Source organism: Heteronotia binoei, chromosome 11 (genome assembly GCF_032191835.1).
Source record: "Heteronotia binoei isolate CCM8104 ecotype False Entrance Well chromosome 11, APGP_CSIRO_Hbin_v1, whole genome shotgun sequence".
Lineage (NCBI taxonomy): Eukaryota > Metazoa > Chordata > Lepidosauria > Squamata > Gekkonidae > Heteronotia > Heteronotia binoei.
Genome location: NC_083233.1, coordinates 62,065,844 through 62,089,480, shown reverse-complemented (window position 1 = coordinate 62,089,480; position 23,637 = coordinate 62,065,844). Strand labels below are relative to the sequence as shown.

Genomic DNA, 23,637 nt, shown 5'->3' with positions numbered 1-23,637 from the left:
TGTCCTCTGGCAGCAAATTCCACATTTTAAATCTCTGGGTAAGTAATATTTCTTTTTTGTCTGTCCTGAACCTACTGCCCATCATCTTCTCTGGATGCCCTTGAATTCTAGTATTTTGGGAGAGGAAGAAAAAGTTCTCTTTATCAACTCTCTCCACCCCACACATAATTTTATAAGTCTCTATTTTTTGTTGTTCAGTCACACAGTCGAGTCCGACTCTTTGGGACTCCATGGACCAAGTCATGCCAGGCCCTCCTGTTTTCCACCATCCTCCAAAGTCCACTCAAATTCATGTTAGTTACATCAGTAACCCTGTCCAGCCATCTCATCTTTTGCCGTCCCCTTCTTCTTTTGTCTTCTGTAATTCCCGGCATTAGGGTCTTCTCCAGTGAGTGATCCCTTCTCATTTGGTGGCCAAAGTATTTGTGCTTCAGCTTCAGCATCTGTCCTCCCAGGGAATAGTCAGGGCTTATTTCCCTTAGGACTGACTGATTTGATCTTCTTGCAGTCCAAGAGACTCAAGATTCTTCTCCAGCACCACAGCTCAAATGCATCTATTCTTCTGCACTCAGCCTTTCTTATGATCCAACTCTCACAGCCATACATTACTATTGGGAATACCATCACTTTGACTATATGGACTTTTGTTGGCAGGGTGATGTCTCTAATTTTATTATACTACCTATGTTTGCCATAGCTGTCCTCCCTTAGTTGTCTCTTTTCTAAACTGGAAAAGTCCCAGCCTCTTCAGCCTTTCTCCATAGGGAAGGTGCTCCACCCCCAACCAATGTTTTTGAGCTATCTTCTCTAAGTTCTAAATTTCTGTGGAGCAAATTATGTTACACACACAATGTGTGTTGATTCTCTAAACTGCTTCAACGGTCCTCACTTTGATGGTATTCTTTGATGTGCTGGTTTATTGATTTTTCTTTATTGTACTTTATGAAACTGTTAATTAAAAATATTTTTAAAAACATTTTTGTTGATGTCCTGAATTTATTTTTTTTAATGAAAAGCAGTTTCAAGAGGCTGCAAACTTGAGTGCAGGAGCAGAGTGTAATATATGTGTGTCCACATTTAACTCTTTCTTTGCTAGCAAGGAGTGAGGGGGAAACCTCACTTCTTGCTAGCAATAAGGCAGGCAGAACTTTTGCCTACCAGTCTTGAGGTAGCAAACAAAAGTAGTCACTCTGTGTTGCAAGATAACGGGGCTATAGACACAGCCAAGCCCATAGCTCCAGTGGGGCCCAGGCCACTCCATTCCATCCATTCCCCCTCTTCCATTCATATGGCCTCTCCATTGGAGGGCCTCCAATCTGCCCCCTTTGCTTACCACCACTTGCCACTGCTCTGAACAAGTGCAGCATTGCTACTGTAGGGGCTTCAGATTGGCACAGGGGGGAGGGAGAGGCCTACTTGCAGCTGGATTCCCCTGGAAGGTTTACTGAGTTAGACAAATGGGGCAGGGGGGCAAGGGCTGTAAGCTTTACTTGAGAAGAAGAGAAAATGTTTAGGGCCAAACCGAGTGGCCCCCACAAACAAAAAATGCTACTGCGGGCCCCACCAAACATGAAATCCTGGCTATGGTCCTGAACACAGCACAAATATCTCTTTCTCAGGAAGTCCACATCCTCCAAAGGTGACAAGGGGAAAACAGTGGCTAAATGTCTGGGGAGCACCACTTCCTGGCTGCCATCATCAGAAACATGACATTCAAGAAGACGACCCTCCGCCACGACAGAACTAACCAATATGAATGAGATGCCCGTGTTTGTCCAGCATGATGTTGCCGTTGTGCCTGTCTTTAATCTGCAGCAGGAACAACAGAAGGCTATAGGCTGCCATGCTCCGGATGAAGTTGTAGCGAGCCTGTAGAGATGAGACATCGTTGAGAGTTTTAGATGGAGAGAAAGAGCAGTAGTTAAGGAAACTGCTGAGAAACCAGGGCAGGGAGGGAGTAAGCAAAGGAGGCGGGGAGAAAATCAAGCACCCCAAACTGTAAGCAATCAGAGCTGACAAGCACTTGCTCCCAGGACGAACCGAGACAGTGGGTTACCTTGGTAAGAAATGGTTTTTGTAAGTGGCTAGAGTGTTGGATTAGGGCCAAGAAGACTCAGGATCAAGTCCCTCCTCTATGGAACTCACTTAGTTCTCAGCCTAGCCCATCACCATTGTTACTGATTCCACACTAGCCTTTGTCCTGGTCTTGTTCTTGGCTCTTGAGTTTGCACGGGGCAGGGAGCAAGCAGGGAACATGCAGCCCCGCTCCAGAGATGCCAATGCAGGATCTGGAAAAAAGAGCCACTGCGAGGAGCCCGGCACAGAAGGGAGGTGAGAGCTAAGTGCGGAATTGGTCAGTCTTGGGTATTGCCCAACTCTGGAGGAAGTGTGGGAGAAAACTCTAATCAACATTGCTAATAATCTGCCCTTTCCTTTGGATACCAAGGGGAGCATCAACTGGCACCTCTCTTAAGGAACGGACATCACTGTAGAGACTGTGTCTCTGTAGCAAATGTGGAGCAGCAGGTGGGAACACAAAATAAAGCCTTCTCTAGCAGTGAAGCCCAGAGTTGGAACCCTTAGCCTTGGGAGGCCTGCCTGATACTCTATCATCTAGCGTGTATATGTGTGTGTGTGTTAATTTAACATTAACAGAGACTTCCTAATGGTAATAGCCATTTGGCTATTACCATCAGGAAGTATCTGTTAATGTTAAATTATAATATATATATACACATATATACATATCCTGATTCTCTTATCATCTTGTGTGTATGTGTGCGTGTGTGTATATATATTATTTAACATTAACAGAACTTCCTAATGGTAATAAGCATTTGACACTGGGACCAACAGCTGGGTCCTTTTCACTGGAGATGCCAAGGATTAAACTAGGGACCTTCTGCATGTCCAAGAAAGGCTCTTTCACTGAGCCTCAGCACCTCTCCAAGACAGCACAATCTGAGCAAACGTATCACTTCTTGACATTATCAGTGGATTGCAGACATGTAATTGCGGGGGGGGGGGGGGGGGGAGAGGGGAATTACCAAAACCAGACTCTTTAGCCAAAGCCTGGCTACAACACACCTTTTGGAATGCCAGGCTTGATTCATCTCCATACTGTCTTGTAAAGTAGTCATACATCCCAAAGTCAGTCTGCCTACCCAGCTGGTCACGGGAAGTACAATCAGGAATGCATTCAATAACACCACACTTGGAGAGGAAAAGAGACAAATGAGTTAACTGCTAATAGCAGTCCCACATCAATTACCTACAGCAGCTGTGCATGGTTTCTGGGATACAGAGAACTATTTACGGTATGGTCCTATGTGTGCTCATTGCAAATTGAACAGTGCACATCACCACAGCTTTAGGCACACCTGAAGGTCTCAGACTCATCTAGTGGAATTTTCCACTTTTTGTCCTTTTGCAGCCAACTCTTCAGTTGTATCAGTTTCAAAAGCTACTGGCCTTGTGGCAAGAGATGGGCAACAGCTTGAGGGGGGTGGGGAAAGGTTCTCGATTCACGGAACTATGTAGATCAGCTGTTATATGGATCTCAGCCAAGTGTTTTCATGTTCTGAAACTCCATGCAGAACACTTCCCACTTTTCAGTTTAACTGCTTACTGAGGGGAGACATGAATGCGCGAAGGAAGTGAGGGGCCTCACTGCAAAAGGAGCAACATAATTCTGACACGAGATGGTGGCTGTAACCACAAAATGGCCACCATGGGAGGCGGAGCCAATGACAGAACGGCTGCTGCAGGAAGCCCAAGTTCACAGTAATCTGGGGAAGAGGAGTGGAAAAGAGAAAAACCAACACTGTGGTGGCGGCTACTCCTAAAACCATGTTATTTTAATCTGCACAGCAAATCAGATCTCCAGTGGCCAATCAGAAGCCTCGCTAGGACTCACTTTCTGAAAACACTTAGTGGGTGCCAGGAAAGGTGTCAGTGGGCATCATCATGGCCCACTGGCACTACACTGGGGGACTCCTGCCCTAAAGAAAAGTGTTCATATTACATGCCTCTGGGACTTAAAAAAAAACCCTCTTCCTTGACTGCTTGAAATTCTAACCAACTACCTGAGCCAGTTGCTCAGCAAATACTCACCCCTGGAGCTGTGGCCACTACCCTGTAGGGAAATACATAGAGGTCCAGTCCTACCAGCTGAAAAATATTCTTGAAAAGATCGATGATTTGCAAGGCCAGCATGTCCTGTCCAGCAATAAATGACACGTCAGAAGAATCACACACATTTGCAGCTGAATGGAGGCACATACGTATGCACATGTATACATACCCACCCCCGACTTAAAATACTTCAACAGCCATGCAGTATTGTCAACGTAATCGTTTTGTTTATTCAGTCTACTCTGACTCAATCTTTTTAATGTAATGATGGCTCTAACAGGGTGTAGGCAGAACACCCGAGGTAATTAGTTGGATTAAAATCAATGATGCAAATTAGATTAACGATGCAAATGATTTGCAATGATACAAATTGGAGGCTAAACAGGGGCTAGATAGAAGGTCCCTAATTACACATGATTCCTTTCTCTCCACATTCAACATGTAGTTAACCCTCAGACTGATCAACCAATCAGAATCAGAAAAAACGAAGAAATAAACTGGATAAGGTTTTATGTAGTTTACAAATGCTAAAAAGAACAACAAAGGTAGCAGTTAAGGAGTTCATCCAAGACCAATATTATAAGAGCGATAAACTGCTCGTAGGCTTGCCAAATTTGGAAATAAGTGCATTTTTTTCATCCCAGCATCAATGCAAGAACTGCAAAAGCGAAAGCACAGCAAGCTTCCTCCCCAAGTCTGTTATGAGGATGCATTAAAATTATTACCAGAGATCGATTGCTAAGGGAAAATCCTATCATCATACCTGTCTACAGTCGTCGCCCACTTTAAAAATAGCAGCCTGCCAGCAAATCTTCTTGCTTTCCACCCCATCTTCTCCGCTTTCATCTATGGAGTCAGAACGACAACGAAGTCCTAGAAAAAGGGAAAAGCGCCAAACCTCAGTTAATGTTTTTGTCCTGTGAAAAACGGGAGGCCGCTAAAGCTGATTCTGATTACTACCCCCACAGTCACTACTGTAAATAATGGCATTTAACTAGTTGTGCTGAGGTGTGTAACTACCAGCCTTGGTTTGAGAACTTCGGTGGCAAATAATACTTGCCTTCATTTCAAGGTGAGCAACACACTCAAGGTGAGTGCTCCCATCCCCCTGGCAGAAGAAGCATCAATTTTTTGAACAGTGTAGAATTTAGCAGTCGGTTGCAATGTGCTGGGAAAACCTCTGGGGCACCCTTAGGACACCCACTGAAATGCGACTGCTTCTTTAAACTGCTTCTCACATATGCAGCCGCTTGGGCACAATGCTATTCACTGTGATGAAGTCTGGACACATTACATGCTTTCCTAAAACCCTTGTGTGGGTTCACATGTACCAGGGAGCTGTGATGGGTCATAGCTCTTTGGGTTGTGCCTATTGCATGGAAAAGGAACATGCCTCCCCTTCAGACTGTGTTTATTGCAGCCCACAGGGCCCAGAAATACATTGGGAAGCCAGACTCCTTTTGAACAAGTGGCACTGAACCCAAACAGGAAGTTGCTTTATACTGAATCAGACCATTGTCCAATCAAGGTGAGTACTGCATACTCAAGACTGGCAGAGGTCTTTCACAAATCACCTACCATGTGTTCCATTTAGCAGGAGATGCCATGGAAATTAACCTTCTGCATACCAAAGAGTTGTTCTACCACTGAAGCACAAGTTCTTTCTCTCTCTTTCATTTTACTCCACTTTCCTCCCCAATGGGGACCCAAAGCATCATGGGAATGATGATGGTAATCCCTCCAAATCTCCTTTTTGTCTTTTTTTGACTCTATTCTACTTTATAATAATCTCATGTTTTTAAAATTTGTGAACTGTGTAACAAACACTGTGTGAACCGTTGTAACACACACCGTCCATTATTTTTATTTAAAATATTTTTGCCCCTAAAAAGATTCTTCCCGTTATTTGTTCTGTCTTTTTCCTCTTTGGCATTATTGATATTGCCCTTGATAGGAGCCCTGAGTGAACAGAGTGGTAAGCTGCAGTACTGCAGTGCAAGCTCTGCTGACCACATGAGTTCAATCCTGGTGGAAGCTGGGTTCAGATAGCTGCTCAAGGTTGACTTAGCCTTCCATCCTTCCAAGGTCAGTAAAATGAGTACCCAGCTTGCTGGCGGGAAAGTGTAGAAAGCAATGACAAACAACCTCGTAACAAGTCTACCAAGAAAACCTGATGTGACATCACCCTGGTGGTTGGTAACAACTACTTTCACCTTTTTATATTGCCCTTGGGTTTTTGTTTGCTTCTTTGTTCCTCAAGAGTTCAGTAAATATATTTACAAAAAGAAATAAAATTCATATTACTCCTTGCATGGCAGTTTGAATTCCTAGCAATGGTATCCAACAATTAGGTGGGGGATCCCAAAAAATTCTGATGAAAATTGGAAGTTTTAAAGAATACCATCAAAGAGATACTGGACTAACCTTCTTTTTCAAGTTCACTGACTCCACACCTCTTTACCTTGAATTTGGCCAAGTATGGTGCTTTTGCAGCACTGAAAGAACAAAAAAAGCATTTGAAATAATAAAGCACACTTTATACATTCATGTTCAGAGAGCCAGTTTGGTGTAGTGGTTAAGCGTGCAGACTCTTATCTGGGAGAACCAGGTTTGATTCCCCACTCCTCCACTTGCAGCTGCTGGAATGGCCTTGGGTCAGCCATAGCTCTGGCAGAGGTTGTCCTTGAAAGGGCAGCTGCTGTGAGCGCCCTCTCAGCCCCACCCACCTCACAGGGTGTCTGTTGTGGGGGAGGAAGGTAAAGGAGATTGTGAGCCGCTCTGAGACTCTTCGGAGTGGAGGGCGGGATATAAATCCAATATCAATCAATGTTCAAGAACCCTTTGAAGAAGTGTGCATGGACATGAAAGCCTACCCCCCCCCCCCCGCAATAAAACGTTGTTAAGTCTTAAAGGCGCCCCTGGACTCAAACTTTGTTCTACTGCCTCAGACCAACATGGCTACCCACCTGAATCTATCTACATGAATCTTAAAAGAGTCCTGCTGAATCAGACCAAAAGGGACCATTTAGTCCAACCTGTTTTCACAGCAAACCAGATATCCGAGAAGGCTCACTGAGGAAACACAGATGCAAAAGCCACCCTCTGCTCCCCACAACTGGCATTCAGATATATGCTGCCTGTGAACACAGAGATCCCATTTAGCCCCTCACTGATGGAGCTGTTCTCAGTGAACTCATATAATCCTCCTTGTACTTCATTAAAACACTCACATTTTTACTGGAAGTGAACTGAGCTGAGATACAAAACAAGAGCATCCTACCTCTGCATAGGCGTTCCTGACTTGTAGTCAATATCCAAAACAATGGCTTCAGGATTGCTTGGCAAATAACAACCTATTTGAGAGGGAGAGAGTTGTTTGGTGAAGCGTATGAAGTTGCCAAGCTAGCACAGGGACAAAATGCAAAACAAATCATTGCACATGACAACTTTACAAAAATCAGCCCCAGGAAATTAGATCCTGATGCAATATTACTACCGCTCGCAGTTTCTTGCTTGCAAATTTTTGGAAGAATCTGGTTAGATGCTTGACAGATACACTGGATGTCAGGCATGTGGCAAGTAAGTATTCATTTATTTACTTCATTTATTATCATTACTTATCCTGCCTTTATTATCGTTACTTATCCTGCCTTTCTCCTCAGTGGGGACTCAAAACGGCTGACTTCATTCTTCTCTTCATTTTAGCCTCACAACAACCTTGTGAGATAGGCTAGGCTGAGAGTGTGCACTTGGCCTAAGGTGAGCTTCTGTGGCAGAGCGGGGATCAAAACCTGAGTCTCTCAGATGACTCTGATACTCTGACCACCACGCCAAACAGGCTCTCGTTAAGGGAATGTACAATACAAGCTACACCAGGGATGTCGGACTCATTTGTTACAAGGGCCAGATGTGACATAAATAAGACCTTATAGGGCCGGGCCATGTCAGGTCGGATTGGGCCGAGTCATGTTGGGCCTGACCATGTGTGTACCTATTTAAGATTAGGTAGCAGAGATACAAATTTTATAAAGAACACAAACACAAATATATATTTTTAAAAAGTTAAAACGTTAGCACTCATTGGTCTTTAAGATGCTTTCTTTGTATTTCTCCCATGGGATCCAGGGAACTGGGCAAAGGAAGCTCTGGCTCTTTCCTTCCTTCCCCAGGGGATGAGGGGGGGGGAGGAGCCTCAGTCAACAGAAGGAAGAGAGGCTTGGCTCAGTAGTTCCACTGTGCAACTGAGATAGCCTGGCCAAGCAAGCTATTTCTCCCCCCTTCCTCCCCAAGGGAGGAGCCTTAGCCAATTCAGAAAACAGAGGCTTTGCTCTGTAGCTCCTGTGCAACTGAGCAAGCCTTGCAAAGCAAGCTGTTATGCAGAAGGAAGCAAGAGAGAGGGAGAAGGAAGCAGATGACAACCAGTTGCTTGAGGGCTTGCTAGGAGCCCTCTAGGGGCCTGATTCAGTCCCCGAACTGCATGTTTGACACCCCATGAGCTACACTCTTTTCAATTCAATCAAAACCAAGTTTCTGTGAATGTACAAGAATTAAGATTGATAAAATACAGCTACTAAACCGTACCCCCTCCCGCAATCTGGATAGCTCAGGCCCACCTGATTTCGTCAGATCTCAGAAGCTAAGCAGGGTCAGCCCTGGTTTTAGTACTTGGATGGGAGACCACCAAGGAAGTCCAGGATTGTTAGGTAGAGGCAGGCGATGGCAAACCACCTCTGAACATTTCTTGCCTTGAAAACCCTACAGGGTCACCATAATTTGGCTAATGAAAAACCCCCCTCAACAAACTAAAGTGGTTTAATATATGCCAAAAAGAAGGGAAAGAAAGTGGAACAAACCCTGAGGAATCATGTCAGCATCTTCGCTGCTTTCAATACTGCTTTGGTACAGTTTTCAACATGGCTACCCACCTGACACAAACTACAGCCTAACGGATTTTCCACCATGGCCACTAACATATTTTCCCCTCTTTTTCTCCATTTCCATCTCTTAAATATATTTTGCCTAACATCCAGCCAGAAGATGCATTCAGCAGAGCTGAAAAGACGGCCTACTACTTTGGGGGCAACGCTACCCGCAGTGTTCAAGTGTTAACAATTCAGGCTTCTTACCAGGCTGCACTTTCACCTCAGACAAGGCGCTCAAACAGGCCTTCTTTCTCTCTTCACCTTTAGGGTAAGGCCTAGGAAGAAGAAGAGACTTTTGTTTTTTAAAAACCAAATAATTAAATCTGCCACATCAGCCGTGCATTTGATACGACCTTTCACAGCAGGGGAACAGCAAAGCATTAATACGATACCACACCTGAGATATCTGGATGTGTTTGGGGCTTTGACCAGCTGTCGATAATACTGCTGTTTTTACAGGGGCCCTTCTTAGGCTTATTCATACCCTTTTCACAAAACCACTACACATTCTGCAGAAATTCTGAGCAAAACAAATTTCTTATTAGGAACATTCCCCTCGTCCAAGCATCATTTCTTTGGGATGGGTATAAAAAGCCCCCTTTCCTCCAATATATCAGGTTATGGTTTCATAAATCACATAAAATGTAATATTTTTCTATTATGTTTCTGAAATGACAAGTAGATCCTATCAGAGTTAATGCACTTGTAAACTGAGGTAAGCTTCCCCCTTCCTGAACCCTAGTATTCCTCTTTCCCCCCTGCCCCCACTAGTGCCTTCAGTGTAGTTATAACTTGTGTTTCTATGAAAGCATTTTATATGTACATCTGTACATCTATGGACAGTAATATCAATAAACTAAACTTGTGTTTCTGAACACTTTACTCTCATAAATACTTTCCTTTTGGGGATGTACACTTTAAAACTTTTTTTTTTTAAATAGATACCTAATAGTACCCAGTTTGGTGTAGTGGTTAAGTGCGCGAACTCTTATCTGAGAGAACGGGGTTTGATTCCCCACTCCTCCACTTGCAGCTGCTGGAATGGCCTTGGGCTAGCCATAGCTCCCGTAGGAGTTATCCTTGAAAGGGCAGCTGCTGTGAGAGCCCTCTCAGCCCCACTCAGCTCACAGGGTGTCTGTTGTGGGGGGAGAAGATATAGGAGATTGTAAGCTGCTCTGAGTCTCTGATTCAGATAGAAGGGCGGGGGTATAAATCTACAGTTGTTGTTTTTCTTCTAAAAAGTGACTGAGACAGGATACTGGATGAGATGGGCCACAGGTCTGATCCAGCAGGGGAACTGATGGGCTGGATCTAGTGATCTGTTTGCGCAGTGACTGTGGATCATCCCCACTTCAGTTTGGTGTAGTGGTTAGGTGTGCAGACTTTTATCTGAGAGAACCAGGTTTGATTCCCCACTCCTTCATTTGCTGCTGCTGAAATGGCCTTAGGTCAGCCACAGCTCTTGCAGAGTTATCCTTGAAAGGGCAGCTTCTGTGAGAGCTCTCTCAGCCCCACCTACCTCACAGGGTGTCTGTTGTGGGGAAGGAAGGTAAAGGAGATTGTGAGCCGCTCTGAGATTCGGAGTGGAGGGCGGGGTATTTTTATTTATCTATTTATTTGTTAATTTCTAGTCTGCTCTATCCTGCGAGCGAGCTCAGGGTGGTTCACAACTGACTTAATAACAATAGGCAATAAAATTAGAAGTAAATAAACAATAAAACAATTACAACAATAAAATTACTCAATTTCAGGTGGAAGACAACTAATCAGGCCATAGTGCAAACAGAGCTGGAACCAAGGATGTTCCAATAGACCTGAGAGATGATGGGTATAAATCCGATCTTCTCCTCCTCCTCCTTCTTCCCCCTCCTCCCAGAGGTTCCTTCTGACTGCTAGAGATCTAAACTTCACATAATAAAGCAACCATCTCAACTATCAAAAATGCTACTGTTCAAATATTAACAAGCTCCCAATCTAGCAGACCGTCTTATTCTTCAAACATCAGCTCTGCTATTGATTCTTGTTGAGAAAAATTAACACATTCCAGTGTCAGTCTCATGTGCATTAATTGTAAGGCTAGAGCTAGAAAACGTGTATTCCACAGGCAAAGAGGATCCTGGAATGGACAAGTAACCCCTTGCCAGTTTTCCAAGACTTGAGAAATGTTTAAACATTCTCAGAGATACATAAAATGATTTTTTTTAAAAAAATCCTTATTGTTTAATCACTTCACTATTCAATGTTTTCTGTTCCTACCTCTGACCCTGGGAGAGCTGATTCTTGGGCTCACGTGGAGTAAAACAGGGGGTTAGTGGGCTGCAGGGAAGAGGGGTTAGAAGGCAAAAATCACTCCCTTGTACATCAGCAGAGTCCTCCGCTCCCCCCTCCCCCACCCATCTATCCCTGTGGATTCCTTGACTCTCAGGATCAATTTTCCCCAGGCTAGAACTGGCTGCTGGGAGGAGGGGAAAATGAGGAAGATTTGCAACCCTCACAGCCTTTTACTGGGGGATTGCTGGATCCAACCACATGGGTGAAATGGCCCTTGGGAGACTCCATACACTGTGCATTAGGGGCTAGGGTTCACGCCCAATGTCAACGGTAAACAGCTAGCGGTTCAGAATGCCGCTTTTAATTAGTTATTTTGTACTCAGAGAGTAAACTCTGAAGATGAACTGCAGGAGACTTCCGGCTGCATGATCAATGAAAGGTTATTCTTGGCCAAGAGTCTATTTAGTGGGGGATTAAGATAAAGAGCAACCTTATCAGGCTCTTTTGCTTGCTCAAACAATCAGCTAAGCCACAAAAACCTGCGCCGGAGAAGAATCAATGGCCCAAGTTAAACATATTAGGTAGCAAATCTTCGGGGCGAGTCAACTAGAGCCATTTATTTATCACGCAGATACAAGACTGCCAATGAGTCTCTCTTCACAGCTAATGGTGCAGCTGTCTGTTGGTACAGGCGAGCAACACAATTTGAAAGCGCAATCACTGTGCCTGCATACATACAGACGCTTCCTGCAATCTTAAGCACATTTAACTGGAAACAGAGTCTACTGCATTCAGTGAGACCTACTATTGAGTTTTGGGATGAGAATGTCATTTACGCTTTAACGAGTGTCCTTTGGTGCAAGGCAACAGAGTTCAGCAAGAAAAGAAAATCTGCATGGATAGTGCCAGCAGAAGTAATAAAAATAACAGCTGAATCTGATGAAGAGAGAGGGATGTCATACAACCAACTGCTAAAGATTCAAGGTGATAAAGTTGAATTAAAATCTGCCGAAGAGCTAAATAATAAGTATGATTGGTTTCAAATGCAACAAATAAAAAGCTTGATGGAAAATGATATTAAATCTGTTGGAATTAGATGTGAGCAAACAGAATTGGAAAAGGTTCTATTTGGAGATAATGAAAAATTAATATCGAAAATATATAAATTATTGTTGAAATGGGTCTACAGAAGAAGAAGTAGTAAAATCTCAAATGATCAAATGGGCAATTAATATAAACAAGGAAATACAGATGGATACGTGGGAATATCTCTGGAAGAACTTGATGAAAATATCAACATGTCAGAGTATTAAAGAGAACTGTTTCAAGATGATGTATAGGTGGTATATGACTCCGAAAAAACTGGCGAAGATGAGCAAAAAGATGTCGGATAGATGTTGGAAATGTAAGAAACATGAAGGATCTTTTTATCATATGTGGTGGACTTGTGGAAAAGCAAAAAAGTTTTGGCAGATGATACAAGAAATATCTAAAATTTTGGGATAAGATTTTAAGAAAGTTGCAGAGACTTTTCTGTTGGGACTACATATGGAAAAATTTCCAAAAGAAGATAGAACTTTAATCTGGTACTTGCTCTCAGCTGCTAGGACATTGTAGGCGCAGTTATGGAAGAAGAAAAATTACCAGAGAAATGGGACTGGATCGTGAAAGTTTTATTGTGGAGTGAGATGGATAAACTAACAAGAACAAGAGACTATGATTTGGAAGTGTTTAAAAGGGAGTGGAAGAAATTTAGAAGATATATAGAAAAAGAGTGGAACTTAAAAGGACATTGGACAATTTTTTAATAATGAGTATGAGAAAAGGGAGAAATTGAACTTTGATTGGGTAAGGGTACCTTTATAAGTGAACTCAAGTATATAACTTCGGCGGGAGCCTAGCAACGGAGGGAGGGGGGATTAGAAAATATCATATGGGTTTGGGATAGTAATGATATATACAGATATTGTTACCATATGTTATTAATAAAATTGTTTAACCTAAAAGAAAATTTGCATTTTATATAAAATGACGGAAGCAGGGGGGAAAATAAAGCTACTCGGTTTGGATTCAGCATTACATGCTTCTGGGATTAATATAATGCTGAATCCCTTGCGAGAAGAGCCCCATGGCGCAGAGTATTAAAGCTGCAGTACTGCAGTCCTAAGCTCTGCTCACGACCTGAGTTTGATCCCGGTGGAAGCTGGGTTGAGGTAGCCGGCTCGAGGTTAGCTCAGCCTTCCATTCTTCTGAGGTCGGTTAAAATGAACACCAAGCTTGCTGGGGGAAAAGTGTAGATGACTGGGGAAGGCAATGGCAAACCACCTCGTAAAAAGTCTGCTGTGAAGACGTCGTGATGCGACGTCACCTCAGAGTTAGAAACGACTGGTGCTTACACAGGGGACTACCTTTACCTTTTACCTGAATCCCTTGTACATCAGTAGCTTTATTTCCCCCCCCCACCCCAGCTGTTGTCATTTTTATTTGCATAATTTTCCTTTTAACTGCATAAACAATGATCAATATTAGCACATCCTGAGTTCTCCAATAATGGAACAAATGTCTACAAGCTGACATTTAGAGGGCTCAGACTATTTAAATCAAATGAAACCTCTCTCCCAAGTAACTCCAGTCCACATGGAATCTTATCAGTTTTGAAACACGCTCCTTCAAAAGCTCACGCACACAAATGAATAGGAAGATGTGCTTCTGCAACTGAAGAGAGCGCAGGCTGAAAGGAATCAAATTAAATCAAAACATTTAAAGGAGGGAGAACAAGAGGAAAAGTCATAGAATCAGAGTTGGAAGGGACCTCCAGAGTCATCTAGTCTGTGGATGAGGTATTTTTGTGCAGAGTACGAGACAGTTCTACTAGCGTACGCTATTTTTTTGCTACGGTTTTAAATAAGCTGCTGTACAATGGAGTGGTACCATCAGGAGAGCACAGCATAAACGTAACAACGAACCAATAAAAGTAATAAAAGCAAAACATGAAAAGGCACAGAAGTAGAGGCCAAGAGATGGAGTAGTTGCACTTCTTGTCAATAACTGATAGGGGCTGGAGACACCCTTGGGCCCCTCCCACCTTTCCCATTAACAAGGAACACACTGGCAGGCTGCAGGGAGAAAAAGGGTAAAGGTAGTCCCCTGTGCAAGCACAAGTCATTTCCCACTCTGGGGTGATGTCGCATCACGTTTCCACGGCAGACTTTTTGTTATGGGGTGGTTTGGCATTGTCTTCCCCAGTTATCTACAGTTTACCCCCAGCAAGCTGGGTACTCATCTACTGACTTTGGAAGGATGGAAGGTTGAGTCAACTTTAAGCTGGCTACCTGAACCCAGCTTTCACCGGGATCGAACTCAGGTTGTGAGCAGAGAGCTTGGACTGCATTATTGCAGCTTTAACACTCTGCACCACGGGGCCATGTGCAGGGAGAAGAGTAGCATTTTTCTTCAGTCTAATGCGGGCTCAAGTTCTACTCTACTCGAGGGTACTGCACAGCAGTTGAGCCCACCTTGAGCCTAGTCCCCCAAATGCTCTGAAACAAGCAAGTGACAATTCCCTATTTATTGCACAGAATGCAACTTGACCAAGAAAGTTCTTAAGATTCTTCCCCACCACTGCTTCTTGTCAACAATGTTTCTTTTCAGTTTTTTTCTACCTGCCTTCAAAAAGCTCCCCCACCCCCACCTTTCTCCTTGCTACACTGCTTACGCTCTGAACTCTCTCCCAGGTACTGTGACCCTCTTCTCTTGAAACCCCCCTTTTCCACAGTGCCTCATCATCTCTCACCTTCTGCCTTCCTTAAGTGAAATAAGAACATAAAGATCTAACCCTAACCCTATTTTGGCATAGATTCTGACTTGGTACTATTTTGCATGCTTTATCACTGCTCACCAGTTCTATGTAACTCTGCTCATGCACCCCATTTCACTGTCTGATGGTGCATGCACTGCATGCCCATGAAAGCTTACATTCTGAATAAAACTTTGTTGGTCTTAAAGGTGCTACTGAACTCCAGCTTTGTTCTATTGCTTCAGCCCAACACAGCTGCCCACCCGGATCTACCTACCTAGTCCAGCATCCTGTCTCACACAATGGGCAAACAGTTCCTCTGGATGGCCAACAACAGGGAGCAGAGGCCGAGTGCTACTGAATGCGGAGGTTCCTCTCAGTCACCTATGTTAGTTTGGTCATCTCCACATCCCCCCATGTGGAGATGACCAAACTAAATCTGCGCATTAAATGCACAGTTCTATCACTCTTTTCCTTCCTGCCCTACACTAATTTAACTCATAAATTCCACTGAGCCTTACAAGCTACTCTGTCGAGGACAATGTACATTGGCAGACAAGGCGTGAATAATAATCATTTTCCAATGACGCCATCATTCCTTCTTCATGCAATATGCCAAACACTCTTAAATTGGTTTCTTCCACCTTCATTTATCCAGGAAACCAGCAGGGTAGAGTTGGGAGCCATCCTGGCCATGTGAATCCAGGCCACAGTAACCTTTTGCCTTGACTACCTATAATACACTTTACAAGAAGCAGCCCTTGAAAAGAACCCAGACTTCAGTTGCTGCAAAATGCCACAGCTCACGTATTATCAGGAGATATGCAGAATGAGTACATTATTTTACAATTAACTGAAACAGCTGCCCAAAAGGCATTCAGGTTCAATTCAAGAAGTTGGTTTTGACCTACAAAGACCTTCGAGGTCTGGGACCCGGAAGTTGGCAAGACTGACTCTGATATGCTTCACCACAACAGCTCCGTTAATCAGAGTAAGGCCTTGTGAAGCAGGAGAAACCAGCGCTGCCCCACCTGAGCATTCTCAGTGGTAGTCCCAGCCTCACAGAATGGCTAGCCTGATAATGAATGTGATCTCTCAGATCTACAGGGCACAATGATTGCGGGAGCTACCCCATTCTCCCATTAACCCTGGAGCCATTTCTAATCCTGAGAAAGTTTATTCCTCGGGTTGAAAGACCAGTTGCAATGGTCAGGTCGTCAGAGGTCTGCTCATGCAAAAAGAACAATTTCATGCCTCACCCCCTACCCATGACCTCCACCCAACCATTGTGGCTATTAATACACACAAGACCCTGAATCCTGAGAATAAACTTTCCTAGGATCGGAAATGGCTCCAGGGAGGGGGAGCACGATACCACTCCAGCTGTACTTTCCGCTGCAGGATCCAAGCCGAGGTCAGGAAAAGTATCTGTTTTCTTTTCTTTCTTTTTTTGCACATAATGTAGAACAGAATAGTTACGGTGCTTTCACAATGGTGGGATGTGGCAGTGCTTGTTTTATGTCTGATTATTGTGCTTTTAAGGTTTTAAAAAAAATTAAATTCATTTTGAGTCTAGTAGCGAAAGGTAGAATAGAAATGCCGCAGATCAAATAAATTCAATAACAGACTAAAATAACATCCATCCTGATGGCATATGACCGCTGACCTAAATCTGCAAAATTTGGACTTTTAAAAGCAAAGCTATTGAAATCACCGGAAGGCTGCCCGGATTTTGCAAACATGCAAATGGTGGAATATTTGTTTAAAAATGTGGAGGATGTTGGGGGGGGGGGAGCAGTATGTATGTTCTGTTTGTGTGTTAATCTGCTGCCACCCTCTGGCCAACTTAAAAATGACTCAACATAGCTGCTTTATGTTTTGCTAACATATTCAGAAAGAACAGAAAAAGTATTTCATATGTGTGGGAGGAAATTGTGTGTTATGTGTGTAAATATGTGTTAAAAGGTCTGGTAAAGCATCAGATCTGAGTTATTAATAATATTTCATCTAGATTTTACAGAAAAACGTGTCAACCAAAATACACATCCAGCTCCTGGGTAATAACTGGCAGAACATTTTGCTGATGGTAAATGTGTTCTCTTGATCATCTGGCTCTTTCTCCACTGCCCTTCTTCCAAAGAGCTCAGGATGGCATAAATATAGTTCTCCCCTCCTCCATTTTACCCCTCATAATCACCCTGTGAAGTCATTTAGGTTGAGGTAAAGTGACTAACCAAAGGCCACCCAAGTAAGGCTCCATGCCACAGTGGCTATTAGTGCCTTAATCTGACAATGAATGCTTTAGCACATCAGCTCATACTTACTTGATGATGGCTGAAACGTTGGTGATTTTGTTGAAGAAATCAAATTCACGTTGATAAAACTCCTTTGCAGGCCCAGACAGTGAGCTTGTTATTTCCTCAACCAGTTGCTCCAACAGTTCCCCAATGTCAGCTGCATGAAGAACCGAACCAAAGAAAGGAACATAAGACACTGAGAGGCACATTCCCTCCCAATGCCATGTCAAAAGCTGCTTTTCAAGAAGTAAAAACACCGGCTAGAACATGGCTGCTGAAGCACAACTGATTTTTGATGGGAGAGATTTCGGCATGTGCCACAGAAACCAGCCACATCTCAAAATACTTAACTTTTCTTGAATTATGTCCCTAGACTCAACTTCACAGAGCAGGGAAAGTCTTGTGTCATTAAAGAATGGAAGAAACATGAGGGTTCTCGTGTCCAAGAGATACATATCATTAATATTAGTATGAAATATCAAGAGGCCCAAGAGTGATATCATTAACCCAGGGCTTTTTTTGTAGCAGGAACTCCTTTGCATATTAAGCTACACCCGCCTGATGTAGCTAATTCTCCAAGAGCTTACAGTAGGCCCTGTAAGACGAGTCCTATAAACTCTTTGAAGACTGACTACATCAGGGGGCTGTAGCCTAATATGCAAAGGAGTTCCTGCTACAAAAAAGTCCTGCATTAATCTAATATTCAGTCATATTTATGACCAATTATTTTGCCTTTGTCTACATAAAAGAGGAGAGGCAAGAAACCTTGCCATTCTAAAAGTAAGAAATTTATCTGCCAACAGCAGTATTAATTTAACCTGATCAGGTCTTCTGTAGAATAACTGTGTTAATTTAACCTGATCAGGCCTTCCATAGAGTTGTAATAAAATGGATTTCTTGAATCTTGCATGTTCAGTATTTTCCACTCTGACTGGCAGCAGCTCTCCAGAGTCTCAGGCAGGGAAAGGTCTTTTCCAACATCTGCTGGCTGAGATCCTGTAACTGTAGGTGACTGGGATTGAACCAGTGACCTTTTGCATTCAAAACAGGTGTCCCACCACTGAACCACTGTCCCCTTTCTAACCATGGATGATCCTGACTATACAAGGTCTTAGTTCTTTAATTTAATTTAACCTGATCAGGCCTTCCATAGAGTTGTAATAAAATGGATTTCTTGAATCTTGCATGTTCAGTATTTTCCACTCCGAATGGCAGCAGCTCTCCAGAGTCTCAGGCAGGGAAAGGTCTTTTCCAACATCTGCTGGCTGAGATCCTGTAACTGTAGGTGACTGGGATTGAACCAGTGACCTTTTGCATTCAAAACAGGTGTCCACCACTGAACCACTGTCCCTTTTCTAACCATGGATGATCCTGACTATACAAGGTCTTAGTTCTGGAAAATTTCACATATGTCAGCTGGTTAAGTAAGATCAGCTTGCATCTTTTAAAAACCTCTTGGGGGGATATATTTCACTGTACTTTCAATGCTAGAGAGAACCTGCATAACTATGTCAAATTCACACTACAAATTGAAAAATTAAAACAAACGATGGTGGGAACTACATAGGTCCCTGGATTCAGACCTGTTCCATGGGACTGAACAAAGGCTGAGAGGGGAGGAGAGAGCAAGGAAGGGAATAAGGCTGGCTTGGCTCATGTAACGGAAACCACCTCCAGTTCACTCTGGAGCTAGTGTGGAATTCTTTCTGTAAAGTTTGTATTACTGTAAGTAGAACAATATGTAGAACTATCTGTAAGTAGAACAATCTGGACACCACAAAAGCCTACAGAACGTTTCTCCAAAATTTTTCAATGGAAGCGTGGAAATTCAGATTGTATGTCAGGTTAACTTTAATTCAGCCCCAGTTTCACAGGGCCAGACTCACGTTTCCTGCTCCATCACCCTGATAACTTGTAGCTGGAAAAGACCTAGGAAGTAGCACCATTTGCATTCAACATTTCTGCTCTGCTTCACTCCACTGGCAACTGCTTGGGGCAAGGTAACGCTTGAACACATGCATCTGCCTTATACTGAAACAGATTGCTCGTCTATCAGTCACAGCAGTTCTGACTAGCAGTGGCTGACCAGAGTCTCAGGTAAAGGCCCCACACATCAACTACCACCTGATCTTTTGAAGCCAGACATGCTGGAGGATCAAGCCTGGGATTGCCTGCATGCAAAGCACATGAAGCACCACCCATCCCATTGGACGGGTGTCTTTTTTCAACAATCATGAGTCTTTTTCAACAATACCACATGCAGAAGTGTCACAGTTTCAATTCCTGGCATCTCTGGTTAGAGGATCTAAAGAAGCGTATGTTAGGAAAGACCTTTCTCCACTTTCACGTGTCTTTTTCAACAATGTGGTACCAGGAAGCATAGCGAGACACAGCTTGGTGGCAGCAACACATTTCTTAAAATGTTTAGTTTGGTCTGCAGAATGGTCCAGAGCATGACAGTTAACTGATGGGCTTCTCAGCTTAAAAGCAAAGCTGTCACAGCAGCCCTGAGACATTCTTGGGAGTAACAGCAGCAGTTAAGCTCAGCAGCAAGTGGAGATGCCCCCCCTTGCAATTTGGTAATTGACATCTGGAAGAGCACAAAAGCAGCAATACAGGTTTAACAATCCAAGGAACTCTGCAGGCCAACAAGCCAGAGCACTGAGGACTCACGGTCTTTCTGATGTCCCTCTTCATCCAAGTAGATGTTTGTGTTCATATTCCAAATAAACTGATGAGCCAACAGCTGGGATTTGGCGGCAGCCCACAAGATGTATTCCCTCACGTAGCCCATCTGAGAAAATATAATAGTGCTATTATCCAAGGAGCCAAATGTTGCCGAATTATTTCTTGGAAGCAGCCTTTTGAGACTACGTACAAACAGGCATAATGGCCAGATGATAGGACGACAGGGATTTTTACAGAAGCACCCTAAGGAAACTTAAGGAGAAGGGGCCAGGTTTGGTAATGAAAATGTAAGTAGAAAAGGCTGAAGACAGTTAGAGAGGCACGGTGGTGAAGAGTACTCATTATGAGTCAGGGAATGCTCTATTTAAATCTTATTCCAGCTATTATATAGCAGTAGTGGTGCACTGGTGGGGAAGGGAGGATGTGAAATAGCCACTACGGGCACTAGGGCAGGGAAAATGTAGGGAAACCCACCATTCAGGTGCCTTGTTGCCATTGCACTGCACCGATAGCCACAACAGCAGTAAGACTTCCGTAGGAAAGCACTGATATGTGGAAAACCCCTGAAATGCAAACTTGGCTTATGCTCATGCGTCCTTACCTTATCGTATCTTAGCGCCTGTACAATCTGTGGAATGTAAAATAAAATCGCATCCTGGAGGGAAGGGGTGGGAGGTGGGGAAGCGAGACAGACAAAGAAAGCAGTTACTAACATTTCTCAGTGAAATCAAAGAAAAGAAACTCTGCCAAAGAATAAAAACACAACCTAGTACTGGCATCAAGAACAACTTTCAACACTGGTGCTTGGTCTGCAACTGAGGACTGTCTACCTTCCCACGGGTTGCAGAAAAGCATTTTTAGCTGCTATATCAGCAAAAAAATATATCAAGATTATGTTTGTTTGTTTGCATTACTAACAATGCAAGCAGACCTGCAATAATTCAAAGATCTAATTTGCCATTAAATCATTCTTAAAAACTTTTTCTGGTAACTCAGTTTCTTACCGGAGGGAAAGACCGTAGGACTTTAACTCCATACTGGGCTGTCAAAGGATGGGGTGGATACATGCTCGAAAAATATGAGAGGCCTGTAGGGGGATCTGTAGGTGTCCAGCACAGAATGTGACTGAGTTCAGGAGCATCGGCATCTATCGTGTGCCACGTAACAAGGTACTAAAAGCAGAAACGAAGAGGGAAATGAATGAGTCAAAGATCCAGGCTCAGCCATGTACAGCAGAAGTGAATTTAACCCACATTTGGCCAAGTTATGAAACCACATACTGGAATTATCTATCGTTTTAGAATCTTGTGCCTTTCTGATGAGGAGCTCCCCATTGTTAAGGGCAAAATATGCCTCGGGGGGGGGGGGGGAGAAAGCACATAATCACAAGAACCTGCAACTTACCTTTGCAAATTGTGATTAAAAACCAGATATGAGCAAACCAGACATGAAAGGAGTAGCCATGCTTGTTTAGCCACAGGCCTGTCCCATGTGATTGAATATGTCCGCAGAATGTAGGCAGGTGGCTCACCTTTCCATGAAAAAGGGAAGCCATCTGTCTGCTGCCTTGCCTTCCTGTTCTCTGTCCCTTTAGGTCAGGGGTGGCCAAATTGCGACTCGGGAGCCACATGTGGCTCTTTCACACATATTGTGTGGCTCTCTAAGCCCCCACTGCCTCATTGGCTAGCTTGGAGAAGGCATTTATCTCTTCAAATTGCTTTGCCAAGCCAGCCGGCTGCTTGGAGAATGCATTTTAAGAAGTTAAAGTTGCTTTCTTCACACCTCTCCCTCCATCCTTCCTCTCCCCATCTATTCTCCTTCCTTCCTTCCTGCCTGCCTGCCTGCCTGCCTGCCTGCCCTCAAACATCTTATGTTCATGTCTTATGGCTCTCAAACATCTGACATTTATTCTATATGGCTCTTACATTAAGCAGTTTGGCAACCCCTGCTTTAGGTGCCTGTTTTCCATCCTGGTTCTGATAACAGACAGGAGCCAGGATGGGAGACAAATGCCTGGGATGATGAAACCCTGGGAGGTTAAACAAAGGAGAGATAATCTCAATTGATAGGTGAAGCTGCTTTATACTGAATGAGACCACTGGTCCATCTAGGTCAATATCATGTACTTAGACTGGCAGTGGCTCTCCAAGATCTCAGATAGAGGTCTTTCATATAATCTACTGCCTGGTCCTTTTTAACTGCAGATGCTGAGGATTGAACCTGGGACCTTCTGCGTACAAAACAGAGGCTCTTCCACTGTGCCACAGCCTCTCACCCACCAATCCCTTTTGATGTTAGCAAAAAATAGGGATTTCCCCATCACAAGGTATTTGCGAGACAGATGCATTATTATTAAACACTGTTGCCTTTATCATGTCTTACTTGCAGCAATATCAAGAAAAATACAAAACTTCAAACTCCATTGAAAGAGCTATTGGAACTCTGTCATTATAGGAATAAGGCAAGAAATCCATTCGAGGTTGAAACGTTAATGGGACTGTATGATTAATTAAGATGCACCCTGTGCTCCAAATGACAGAAAAGAGGGATTGGGATGATTTTGTTTTAAATTAAGTCACAATTTTTCTAGTGGTTCATTCACCACTTTTAAGTGCGTAAGAGCTGTGTAAACTCTTTGCTCACAAGCTTGTATAGTATTCAATTACTATACAGTCTATAATAAATCATTACCAAGAACAGAATTACTATATACCTTAACAGCAAATGCCTGAAATCTGACAATATTGCTGTGACCAGGTCCCACCCTGACATGGTTTTCATCCACCAGCCCCCCTCCCCCAAGCAGGATTGATTTTAGCCTTTCCTAAAAAGAAGACGATTCAGGTAGGTAGCCATGCATCAAAACAAAGTTTGAGTCCAGTGGCACCTTTAGGACCAAGAGTGTTTTATTCAAGCTATAAGAAGAACGACATCCCATCAGACTTTTAGAGTGCACCAGTCACACACCAGTTCCGCTAGGTTACACTATGCAGGAAAGCAATGTCTGACCACGGTAGCAATTCCCAGTTTCATGCGACACTAGCATCTCCAGAGCAACAGTGGGGCTTGTCCATGGTGTTCTACAGCACCTCTTTAGGTCACAGACACAACTCAAATACGCACAGGCAATTACCTTTATTGCTTCTGGTATATCGCTGACAGCTCCTGGGTCCAAGCGAACCAGACGAGTGACTTCCATTACAATTACTTCTGTGTTTTTAAACCTAGGAGAAATTGGAAGTGCAAATGCCTGAAATCGTCACTTTCCCCTGCTTTGTAGAGAGAATATACTGGGAGCAAGATGAGCTGCGGTGATGATCTTAGAATCTCAGGGGCTGGTCTTAGACCTAGCTGGCAGCTGCATGCGCCTGGGAGGTAACCGTGGGCACAAACCATGTCTGTTACCTTTCCCTGCACCACTAGCCTTGGTGATGCCACCAGAATGTGAAGGGCTCACTTGTTTCCATAGATAACCAACTCTTGGAACTTCATATATACTACCTTGAGTTCCATGATGGTGGAAATGAGG

General features: G+C 43.5%; 1 protein-coding gene across 1 annotated transcript in view; it reads right to left on the bottom strand.

The window, feature by feature from the left end:
* Positions 1-23,637, bottom strand: part of PI4KA (phosphatidylinositol 4-kinase alpha) — a 107,294-nt gene that overhangs the window by 4,852 nt on the left and 78,805 nt on the right. Inside the window, exons 40-51 of the mRNA XM_060249911.1 lie at positions 23,242-23,332; positions 21,113-21,280; positions 20,710-20,763; positions 20,094-20,214; positions 17,448-17,577; positions 9,261-9,331; positions 7,415-7,487; positions 6,559-6,629; positions 4,898-5,007; positions 4,114-4,218; positions 3,088-3,213; positions 1,749-1,869 (exon numbers count right to left, since the gene is read on the bottom strand). Coding sequence (XP_060105894.1) covers positions 1,749-1,869; positions 3,088-3,213; positions 4,114-4,218; positions 4,898-5,007; positions 6,559-6,629; positions 7,415-7,487; positions 9,261-9,331; positions 17,448-17,577; positions 20,094-20,214; positions 20,710-20,763; positions 21,113-21,280; positions 23,242-23,332 — 1,241 coding nt within the window. The remainder of the gene's footprint in view (positions 1-1,748; positions 1,870-3,087; positions 3,214-4,113; positions 4,219-4,897; positions 5,008-6,558; positions 6,630-7,414; positions 7,488-9,260; positions 9,332-17,447; positions 17,578-20,093; positions 20,215-20,709; positions 20,764-21,112; positions 21,281-23,241; positions 23,333-23,637) is intronic.